Source organism: Seriola aureovittata, chromosome 16, assembly GCF_021018895.1.
Source record: "Seriola aureovittata isolate HTS-2021-v1 ecotype China chromosome 16, ASM2101889v1, whole genome shotgun sequence".
Lineage (NCBI taxonomy): Eukaryota > Metazoa > Chordata > Actinopteri > Carangiformes > Carangidae > Seriola > Seriola aureovittata.
In genome coordinates this window covers 5,381,430-5,393,597 of record NC_079379.1, presented here as the reverse complement: position 1 = coordinate 5,393,597, position 12,168 = coordinate 5,381,430, and the positions used below count along the sequence as shown (strand labels likewise).

Genomic DNA, 12,168 nt, shown 5'->3' with positions numbered 1-12,168 from the left:
ACATGTGACAGATCTGTAAGTCGTTACCACTCACTTCTTCTCACCACCATGAAATGAATTTATCTGCAGATGAGAATCTACAAAATATTGTGATACCATTATTTTCTCCTCTTTTAACCCAGAATCTGATCAGGAACTAAAGCAGGTTTTCTGGCAACTACCACCTAATTTAAAATACACAGAGTTAAGATGTCCATCACACACACCTGTAATCTCAGTATAGTATTGGTTCTACTCTCTTTACAATGTACTGATCAGATCACTGGTCATACTTACACCATTACCGTTGTCATTTTTTCCTTTCACATGAATCATTTTACATGTAATAATGTGTCAGCAACAAACAACCAAGTCCCTGCTGGAGTCAGTCAGAGCATTTCCATAGAGAGCCACTTTGCATCAGCAGCACCATGCTCCAGTGCTCTGGGAGAGTTTATAGTCCTGAGAGTTGAAGACTGGATGACTGACAGCTGTCCTTCATGACAACAGAAGACACAGAAATCCTCCTCATCAGAAACATGACTTTGGTCTCCGTCCTCATCTGGACTCTCCTCTGCTGCTGCTTCACAGGTAAAGTCCAGAGAATCAAACTCCTCTCCTCCATCAACATCCGTCCCTCTGAAATGAAGCCGACAAAACCATGACGCTGCTTTATGTTTCTGTCTCTGTGTCCTCAGAGTCCAGAGGACAGGTCACAGTGACTCAGCCTGGAGCAGTGAGCTCTGCTCTGGGAGGCTCCGTCACCATCAGCTGTAGGACCAGTCAGGCTGTTTATGTTTATAGCAACAAACATTGTTTAGCCTGGTACCAACAGAGAGATGGAGAAAAACCTAAACTCCTTATTTACTATGCTACCACTCGTGAATCAGGGATTCCAGCTCGTTTTACAGGCAGTGGATCAAACTCTGACTTCACTCTGACCATCAGTGGAGTCCAGACTGAAGATGCAGCAGTTTACTACTGTCAGAGTTTTCATGAAATCAACAGTCAGTATGTGTTCACACAGTGAAAAAGCGTCGTACAAAAACCTCCCTCAGTCAGACTGAACAGAAACTGAAGTGACTGCTGCAGCTGGAAGCTACTGCAGAGACTGATACAGTTCACTGAGGACACACACACACACACACACACACACACACACACACACACACACACACACACACACACACACACACACACACACACACACAAACACACACACTGCCTCTTAACCTTTCCCTAGCCTTCACAGTTAAATGCCTATCTTTGATCTACTTTGAACTTTTTAACTCTCAATATACTGTATTTAATCTAGAAGGTTTTTCTGTTAATTCTTCCATTAACATTGGCTTTGGACCATTCTGCTGATCAAAGCTAACCTTAGTTTAAGTTTGATAATGTGAAAACCAACAGAGTTATCTCATAACATTTCCTCAAAAACTCAAATATATTCACTGAGTAAATAAATTGGAAAACTTTAATAAGATATAATTTACTTCATATAAAGTTACTTATTATTCCTCTGTGACATATTTTGATCAATTTGTATGTTTTATGTTCCAAAAAAAAAGTATTTTATCATTGAAATAGAAAAAGATTCATGGAGAATTTAATTCAGTAACACTTTAATTCTTCATACTTCCAAGATTAGAAGGAGAGATTCCATCCACTTTATATCTCTACATGCTGAGGACATGTTGCTTCTTGTTTCACAATCATAACATTTTATTTTTTGAGTATCTTTGTTCTATTTAAAGGATTTTTGAATTCTCTAGAAAAAGCTACGAGTAAAACAATGTGAGAGTTCTCACTATGACACACTTCAGTAACAAGAAATGACTGGATGATTCTTCATTGAAATGTTCCTTCAATGGTTTTAGTTACAAATGTTAATACTGAAGAAAAATCTGCCATGAATATAGAAGAGACACTTTACACTCATGAATAAGTCCTTATTGATTCTGATTGATTATTGATCACAAATTATGGACTGCAACTTCCATCACTGGCTTGTACCAGTTGGAGAATAATGAGGAGTTGTGACTGAGCTAATGTACACAATGAATAAACAGTAAGTATGAAAATGATTTGATGAACAGATTTTTATTTTTTAGAAACACAGAAACAATGTGGAAACACTGTGAGAAGGTCGTAAATATTGTTACTGAAATGAGAAATAAAAGAGAGAGAGACAGTGCGACAGAGAAGAGAATAAAACCAGTAGCAGAGTCCCAGTGAGTCAGGTCAGGACTGGGAACACTGGTCTCTCCTCAGTGTCTCTGAGAGCGGAGTCTGGGAGCCCTGGGTGGCCTCACAGGTCACAGAGCCCAGCTTGCTCCACTGGTCTGCAGGGAGCCTCAGGGTGCTGCTCCAGCTGTAGAGGCCGTCCTTCTCCAGCACCCCGGGGCTCCTGCTCTCCTCCCAGCTGCTGCTGCTGCTGCTGCCCTCCACCTTCCAGGCCAGACTCCAGTCTGAGGGGAAGCCCTTGTTGGCCAGGCACAGGACTGTGACCTTCTCCTGCTGCAGCTCCTCACTGGAGGGGGGCAGCACCGTCAGGGTGGGACGGGCGTCACCTAGGAGACAACAATCAGAATCTGTCAATCAAACAGCAGACACCTGGACACCTTTACTGTGTGACAGTTGATTTCCTCCTTTAAGGAGTTTCTGTCAGATGGTTTTTCTGCTCCACCAGTCACTCACTCACATTGTTTCACTTCCCTTTAAGAAGCCTCTCATGCACATCAGCACAGAGACAATCATCATACAGTTTGACCTGAAATATATCAAACTACACTGGAAACACCAGAAGGAGATTTGGCACAATTATTTTTAACTTCTTCATAAAAATTATCAATAAATTCAGTAATCAAAAACTTCACTTTTCAGAGGAAACAAGCAAATACATAAAATAATCTGACAACCATCAAATGTTCCTCATGTTGAATTCAGTCATCGTTTCAAAAAGGTTTGAAGTTATTTCAAACTACATTGGACACAGAGTATGACAGCATGAAGCAATGTCAGATTTTACATAATGTGCAGCATGACAACATTTTTCAATACTCATCTAAATGAGGTGAATTTTAATTCATTAAATGTCTTTTAGGTTTTAAATGTATAAATCAATTTTAGAAAACATATTTAAAAATAATCAAACTTTGATCTTTTGTACAGTTGAACTTCAATTTCAGCATGACAGGAATGTGTAAAGAGAAGTTCAGTAAAGCTGCTCTGAGTTCACCTCCATGATGAAGGAGGAGAAATAAAAACATTAATACTCAAAGTCTGATGAATAAACACCATCATTTTATCTGCTGCAAATATTAAGAAACTGAATTTACAACATTACGTTACATTAATGTTTCTTTAGTATTTGTGTAAAAACTTACTTCCAACATCCAGTCTGGTTCCTCCACCAAAAGTCCACCACAGTGATACAAAGTCATTGAGCCGTCGTACAAAAACCTCTCACTGTAGAGAGACACGGCTCTCTGACTCTGTCAGACTGAACTAAATCTACAAGTTCTCATTATAAAACTTTGAATCAAATAATTACATTTGTATTTATTTCATTAATTGCCGGTTGTTTTTATCAAATTTCTAATAGGAAAAATCGGTATTACCCTGGTTGGATTCAGAAAAACTAAACTGTTGAATGTTGAAAACAAAGTGGAAACAACAACCTTTGAAATTCCTCTAGTGTTTTCAACATGTAAGAAATGAAAAAGCTGCAAATTGATCTATAAAAAATACAAAACATTAACTTACTTCCAACATCCAGTCTGGTTCCTCCACCAAACGTGTACCACAGTGATACAAAGTCATTGAGCCGTCGTACAAAAACCTCTCACTGTAGAGAGACACGGCTCTCTGACTCTGAAACAAACAAACTCGCCAGAATGAATATTTTTAAATATTTTTTCAGCAGGTGTGAGAAATATCAACCACAGAACAATATTCATAAAATTGTCAATATATTCTATATTTATTAATTTTATATAAAAATCTATATCTTGCAGCTGTTTAATAAAATATAAGAAAATCAAATCAGAATGAAAGTGATTCAAACACATGGACCCTAAACTGCATGGAAATAGGTATTAACACATCCTGATCAATACTCTGATCAACTGATTGATCCATTGATAAACAGCATGATCAGAGTGATCCAAGTCCCTGCTGGAGTCAGTCAGAGCATTTCCATAGAGAGCCACTTTGCATCAGCAGCACCATGCTCCAGTGCTCTGGGAGAGTTTATAGTCCTGAGAGTTGAAGACTGGATGACTGACAGCTGTCCTTCATGACAACAGAAGACACAGAAATCCTCCTCATCAGAAACATGACTTTGGTCTCTGTCCTCATCTGGACTCTCCTCTGCTGCTGCTTCACAGGTAAAGTCCAGAGAATCAAACTCCTTTCCTCTATCAACATCCGTCCCTCTGAAATGAAGCCGACAAAACCATGACGCTGCTTTATGTTTCTGTCTCTGTGTCCTCAGAGTCCAGAGGACAGGTCACAGTGACTCAGCCTGGAGCAGTGAGCTCTGCTCTGGGAGGCTCCGTCACCATCAGCTGTAGGACCAGTCAGGCTGTTTATACATGGAGCAGCTACCATGCGTTAGCGTGGTACCAACAGAGAGATGGAGAAAAACCTAAACTCCTTATTTACGCTGCTTCCACTCGAGAATCAGGGATTCCAGGTCGTTTTACAGGCAGTGGATCAAACTCTGACTTCACTCTGACCATCAGTGGAGTCCAGACTGAAGATGCAGGAGTTTACTACTGTCAGAGTTATCATGAAATCAACAGTCAGTATGTGTTCACACAGTGAAAAAGCATCGTACAAAAACCTCCCTCAGTCAGACTGAACAGAAACTGAACTGACTGCTGCAGCTGGAAGCAACTGCAGAGACTGATACAGTTCACTGAGGACACACACACACATACACACACAAACACACACACATTAGTACAGTCTCATGATACAAGTAGATATATACTGATTCAAATATAATCACAAGTATTAATCAGACCTGTATGATTTTTTCACACTACTCTGATCACTTTAATTGAAACCCTGCTTTTATGATTCGGGAAATTCATCAACATCCCAGGCATCAATCATTTCACATCATCATGAAATCAGCCTGTATGTGGATGAATTCCTACTATACACCACAAAATCTTAATTTTCCTTCCTTAACTTTTTAATTAATAAGATCAAAAGTTTTCTTCAGGATTTCTAGATTCTCCCTATTTCCTTAAATGTGCAGTGAATCTTTTTGGAATCCACATCTCAATAAATTGAGATAACCTACTTAAAACTGAGGCATTTTCCAGATGTAAAAGAAATGTACTGAAATGTTTTCCTGTCTCTCTTTCAATTTCTTTGCTTTATTTCTGTTTAATTTTGCCACATCCATTCACTCCCATGACGTAGTACATCTCTCACAATATTCATAATCATTCACACAAAATCAAATGTAAATAAATTCTCAATCCAACTTTCAATGTTTTCAAAGGCATCTACACATGTGAATAAAACAAATACTCTACCAACACTAACACTAGTAGCACTAAATGATTGTGGAAACATTTGACAGCAGTTTATGAAACAAACTGAGACACATTTTACAAAGAAAATGTAAGAGTGAGTAAAAACTGCTGCAGTCATGTGAACATGTTGATGCTTCACTTTGTTCATTTGACAGAGAAAATCCAAAAGAGCTGACAGTCTCTCCACTGCATCCACATGTTCTAACATCAGCACAGAGAAGGTCAGAGGTCACACATGAAGGACCCCATACAGATATGTAATAGGACATATAGATCCCTATATCAAGAGGGATTTTGGATTATGTGTCACCTATAGGAGAATATATTATAATCACATATATACATCCTCTGGACATATGAAGAGATAAGCGTATAACGTGTATGAAATACCCACAGTGAATACTGTATTTGTACACATCTTTAAAATATGTGATGAATGTTAATATATTAACAATATATATTTAATTATTAATGCAAGTTTATTAAAGCAATACACATAAAAGTTATATTTGCTTATCTACGGTTTTCTAATTTATTTAATTAATTTTAAATATTTTAGTCTATTTTCCCCCATTCTGTGAAAGTGCTCTCTGATTCTTGGAGCCCACTATATATAATATCATCATATATTGGTTTGAGATGGATATACAGTACTGGGTAAAAGTTTTAGGCAAGTGTGAAAAAATGCTGTAAACTAAGAATGCTTTCAAAAATGGAAGTGTTTATTTTCATCAATTAACAAAATGCAGTGAATGAACAGAAGAGAAATCTAAATCAAATCAATATTTGGTGTGAACACCCTTTGCCTTCAAAACAGCATCAATTTTCTAGCTACACTTGCACACAGTGTTTGAAGGAACTGTGCTGGTAGGTTGTTCCAAACATCTTGGAGAACTAACCACAGATCTTCTGTGGATGTAGGCTTCCTCTAATCCTTCTGTCTCTTCATGTAATCCCAGACAGACTCCATGATGGTGAGGTCAGGGCTCTGTGGGGGCCATACCATCACTTCCAGGACTTCTTGTTCTTCTTTATGCTGAAGATGGTTCTTAATGACATTGGCTGTATGTTTGGGGTCGTTGTCCTGCTGCAGAATAAATTTGGGGCCAATCATACGCCTCCATGATGGTATTGCATGATGGATAAGTATCTGCCTGTATTTCTCAGCACTGAGGACACCATTAATCCTGACCAAATCTCCAGCTCCATTTGCAGAAATGCAGCCCCTAACTTGCAAGGAACCTCCACCATGCTTCACTGTTGCCTGCAGATACTTGTTATTGTTCTGCTCTCCAGCCCTTCGGCGAACAAACTGCCTTCTGCTACAGCCAAATATTTCCAATTTTGACTCCTCAGTCCAGAGCACCTGCTGCCATTTTTCTGCACCGCAGTTCCTATGTTTTCATGCATAGTTGGGTCTCTTGAACTTGTTTCCATGTCGGAGGTATGGCTTTTTGGTTGCAACTCTTCCATGAAAACCACGTCTGGCCAGACTTCTCCGGACAGTAGATGGGTGTACCTGGGTCCCACCAGTTTCTGCCGGTTCTGAGCTGATGGCACTGCTGGACATCTTCGAAGAGAAATAAGCTTGATGTGTTTTTCATCTGTTGCACTAAGTTTCCTTGGCCGACCACTGCGTCTACGATCCTCAACGTTGCCAGTTTCTTTGTGCTTCTTCAAAAGAGCTTGAACAGCACATCTTGAAACCCCAGTCTGCTTTGAAATCTTTGTCTGGGAGAGACCTTGCTGATGCAGTATAACTACCTTGGGTCTTGTTGCTGTGCTCAGTCTTGCCATGGTGTATGACCTGTGACATGAAACTGTCTTCCACAACCTCACCTTGGTAGCAGAGTTTGGCTGTTCCTCACCCAGTTTTAAGCCTCTTACACAGCTGTTTCTGTTTCAGTTAATGACTGTGTTTCAACCTACATGTGAAACCGATGATCATTAGCACCTGTTTGGTATAATTGGTTGATCATATACCTGACTATAATCCTACAAAATCCCTGAGTTTGTGCCAGTGTAAATTGATAAAAATAGACAATTATTGCCTTCATATGTGCCTTCATATTTCATGTAAATAGTCACCTCTCTCAGTACTGATGGGAAACATCATGATGTGTTGAGGACAGCTCCAGCTCACTGACTCTGTGTGTTTGCATATGTGTCCTGCCTCTCTGCTCCCAGCCGTTAAGAGGCCAGTGTTGATCAGTGGCTGTCCAGGCCTTTCAGAGCCACTGACACGCCGGCAGCACAATGATGATGTCTCTGACTCTACTGCTGGCCACCCTGGGGCTCCTTGTTCAGGGTGAGACTCTCTTGTGAAAACTTTGCTTCAGGATGCAACCAGGTTCACCACAATGATGTTCTGCTGTGATGGAGAAACACTGAGACAAGCAGCATTGATCTTCTTCCATCTGTTCTCCATGTTAAAGAAATGATCCTCTTCTGTTTGGATGTTGATCATCTTTCTCCAAGCTGGATTTGTCTCAATAACCCTTCTCCTCTTCTTCATGTTTTCCAGGTTCATCAGGAGAAATCATCCTGACTCAGTCTCCTGGATCTCAGTCTGTTGTTCCAGGACAGACTGTCTCTATCAGATGTAAAGTCAGTTCAAGTGTTATTTATGACATGCAGTGGTACCTTCAGAAACCTGGAGAAGATCCTAAACTCCTGATTTATGATACAACATATCTTCAGTCTGGAGTTTCAGATCTTTTTAGTGCAACAGCAGATCAGAGACTGACTTCACTCTGACCATCAGTGGAGTTCAGAGTGAAGATGCAGGAGTTTATTATTGTCAGCAGCATAACAGCTTCCCGCTCACACAGTGATACAACGTCGTACAAAAACCTCCCTCAGCTGCAGAGGAACTGATCTGACTCACAGCTGCACTGACACTAAGACACAAGTCACTTTGATCCACTTTTAACTTTTTAACACTCAATATACTGTATTTAATCCAGAAGGTTTTTCTGTCAATATTTCCATTAACATTGACTTTGGACCATTCTGCTGATCAAAGCTAACCTTAGTTTAAGTTTGATAATGTGAAAACCAAAAGAGTTTTCTCATAACATTTCCTCATAAACTAAAAATATATTCATTGAGTAAATAAATTGGAAACCTTCAATAAGATATAATTTCCTTCGTATAAAGTTACTTATTATTCCTCTGTGACATATTTTGGTCAATTTGTATGTTTCATGTTGCAAAAAACAAAAGTATTTTATCATTGAAATAGAAAAAGATTCATGGAGAATTTAATTCAGTAACACTTTAATTCTTCATACTTCCAAGATTAGAAGGAGAGATTCCATCCACTTTATATCTCTACATGCTGAGGACATGTTGCTTCTTGTTTCACAATCATAACATTTTCTTTTTTGAGTTTCTTTGTTCTATTTAAAGGATTTTTGAATTCTCTAGAAAAAGCTACGAGTAAAACAATGTGAGAGTTCTCACTATGACACACTTCAGTAACAAGAGATGACTGGATGATTCTTCATTGAAATGTTCCTTCAATGGTTTTAGTTACAAATGTTGATACTGAAGAAAAATCTGCCATGAATATAGAAGAGACACTTTACACTCATGAATAAGTCATTATTGATTCTGATTGATTATTGATCACAAATTATGGACTGCAACTTCCATCACTGGCTTGTACCAGTTAAAGAACAATGAGGAGTTGTGACTGAGCTAATGTACACAATGAATAAACAGTAAGTATGAATATGTATTATGTAATGTTATATATTCTGTATGATGTCATCATGGAGAAATTACAATGTTTTTGTCGCCTGAATTTTTCTGTGGATTTAAAAAAGTCACAATGACACAAAAATGATTTGATGAACAGATTTTTATTTTCTAAAAACACAGAAACAATGTGGAAACACTGTGAGAAGGTCGTAAATATTGTTACTGAAATGTGAAATAAAAGAGAGAGAGACAGTGCGACAGAGAAGAGAGTAAAACCAGTAGCAGAGTCCCAGTGAGTCAGGTCAGGACTGGGAACACTGGTCTCTCCTCAGTGTCTCTGAGAGCGGAGTCTGGGAGCTCTGGGTGGCCTCACAGGTCACAGAGCCCAGCTTGCTCCACTGGTCTGCAGGGAGCCTCAGGGTGCTGCTCCAGCTGTAGAGGCCGTCCTTCTCCAGCACCCCGGGGGTCCTGCTCTCCTCCCAGCTGCTGCTGCTGCTGCTGCCCTCCACCTTCCAGGCCAGACTCCAGTCTGAGGGGAAGCCCTTGTTGGCCAGGCACAGGACTGTGACCTTCTCCTGCTGCAGCTCCTCACTGGAGGGGGGCAGCACCGTCAGGGTGGGTGCAACTCGACCCACTGCAGAGAGAGATAGTAACAAAGTTTTTATGAAACTAAACTCCCTCCTGTGGACTGCAGCAGAGGAGGCAACTACTTCTGTTGGTCGTCCTCAGATTGGATGAAACTGCTCTTCAGATTTTCACTTCCCTCTCTGAGCCCAGTAACCATGGCAACAGACAGGCATCACTGCTAAACCATAACAACAGACAGGTTTCAGTACAACGTCTGAAAGGTTTCTTTTTTAAAAGACAAAAGACTGGGATGGACTCTGTCTACTTTGTTCATTCAAAATTAATTTTCTCAACGACTGATTTACACATTGAAACTCATCAAATGAATCCTGCTCATACAAAATCATTTTAAATATAACAGTGATATTTTTTTATTCGACACATTGTATAAAAAATGAAGTTTATTGTGGAGATCAAATAAAAAGAATGTGAGAAATATTTGTCCCAGTACTTTGGCTGAAATTTAAAGACTATTAACAATATTTTCTCAGTATGGAATATGTTTATTCCCAGCCCATATTTCTCCTGAAAACTGTTTCACTGACAAAATGTTTAACGGAAGAAGATTTTAGTTTCAAGTGTCAAGACACTGTGACGCAGTGAAAAATCACTGCAGTCAAATTAAATACCAAATCTCAGCTAAAGTATTACACTAATGTCTATAGTTATTAATTAAATCAATAGAAATAGAAACTGAGTTATTAAAAGAGACAAATGTTCTTACAGTTAACATCCAGTCTGGTTCCTCCACCAAACGTGTTCCACAGTGACACAAACTCATTGAGCCGCCGTACAAAAACCTCTCAAACAACAACTCACCAAAATTATTCTGATTTAGTATTTTGTCTGCTTGTTTAAAAAAGGACGATAACACAACACAACAATTTTAGATTCCTAATTTTTCCATCTTTATTCATTTTAAAGTAAAATCAACCTTTTTCAGCAATTCATTAAAATACAAGAAAAGTCAATCAGAGTAAAAGTTACTCAAACACATGAAACCTAAACCACATGGAAATAAGGATTAACACATCCTGATCAATACTCTGATCAGCTGATTGATCCATCAATAAGCAGCATGATCAGAGTGATCCAAGTCCCTGCTGGAGTCAGTCAGAGCATTTCCATAGAGAGCCACTTTGCATCAGCAGCACCATGCTCCAGTGCTCTGGGAGAGTTTATAGTCCTGAGAGTTGAAGACTGGATGACTGACAGCTGTCCTTCATGACAACAGAAGACACAGAAATCCTCCTCATCAGAAACATGACTTTGGTCTCCGTCCTCATCTGGACTCTCCTCTGCTGCTGCTTCACAGGTAAAGTCCAGAGAATCAAACTCCTCTCCTCCATCAACATCCGTCCCTCTGAAATGAAGCCGACAAAACCATGACGCTGCTTTATGTTTCTGTCTCTGTGTCCTCAGAGTCCAGAGGACAGGTCACAGTGACTCAGCCTGGAGCAGTGAGATCTGCTCTGGGGGGCTCCGTCACCATCAGCTGTAGGACCAGTCAGGCTGTTTATAACTCAAACTACTTAGCCTGGTACCAACAGAGATATGGAGAAAAACCTAAACTCCTTATTTACTATGCTACCACTCGAGCATCAGGGATTCCAGCTCGTTTTACAGGCAGTGGATCAAACTCTGACTTCACTCTGACCATCAGTGGAGTCCAGACTGAAGATGCAGCAGTTTACTACTGTCAGAGTCTCCACTATATCAACAGTCAGTATGTGTTCACACAGTGAAAAAGCGTCGTACAAAAACCTCCCTCAGTCAGACTGAACAGAAACTGAACTGACTGCTGCAGCTGGAAGCTACTGCAGAGACTGATACAGTTCACTGAGGACACACACACACACACACACACACACACACACACACACACACACACACACACACACACACACACACACACACACACACACTTGTACTTCTATCTTTGCGAGGACACTAATTGATATAACGCATTCCCTAACCATCAGAACTAACTATAAAACTGAGTCAACTTCACCTTCAACTGTATTAATCTCTGTATAAAGTTTCACTAGACATCCGTATCTTTTTGATCCATGATGTATCTTATTATACGCTGGTCCACTGGTCTCTTCTATCATGATCTATACCAAATACTCAAGACCATTCACATTCTACTATTCATCACAACATAATATTCTTCCCAACTCCCAGCCTCAAACCTGATCAGTAATCAAAGCAGGTCGTCTGGATACACTCACTGTTTTATATGGACAACATAGTTTAAACAGTTTGAAATACAGATGTTAAAATGTCATTCCTCTGACAA

The 12,168-nt window shown here is 39.6% G+C and overlaps 3 gene segments (V, D, J or C); 1 reads left to right on the top strand and 2 right to left on the bottom strand.

Moving 5' to 3' along the window:
• Positions 1-2,063: 2,063 nt before the first annotated feature.
• LOC130183907 (Ig kappa-b4 chain C region-like) lies at positions 2,064-4,122 on the bottom strand. The segment is given in 3 exon segments: positions 2,064-2,552; positions 3,748-3,823; positions 4,087-4,122. Coding segments are annotated over 3 exon segments (441 nt in total).
• On the top strand, positions 3,752-4,809 carry LOC130183906 (Ig kappa chain V region 3381-like). The segment is given in 2 exon segments: positions 3,752-4,370; positions 4,478-4,809. Coding segments are annotated over 2 exon segments (423 nt in total).
• A 4,580-nt stretch (positions 4,810-9,389) lies between these two features.
• The window catches only part of LOC130183904 (Ig kappa-b4 chain C region-like), a 3,831-nt gene continuing 1,052 nt past the window's right edge, over positions 9,390-12,168 (bottom strand). The window contains 1 exon segment of the C gene segment in view: positions 9,390-9,951. Within this exon segment, the coding sequence occupies positions 9,542-9,951 (410 nt within the window).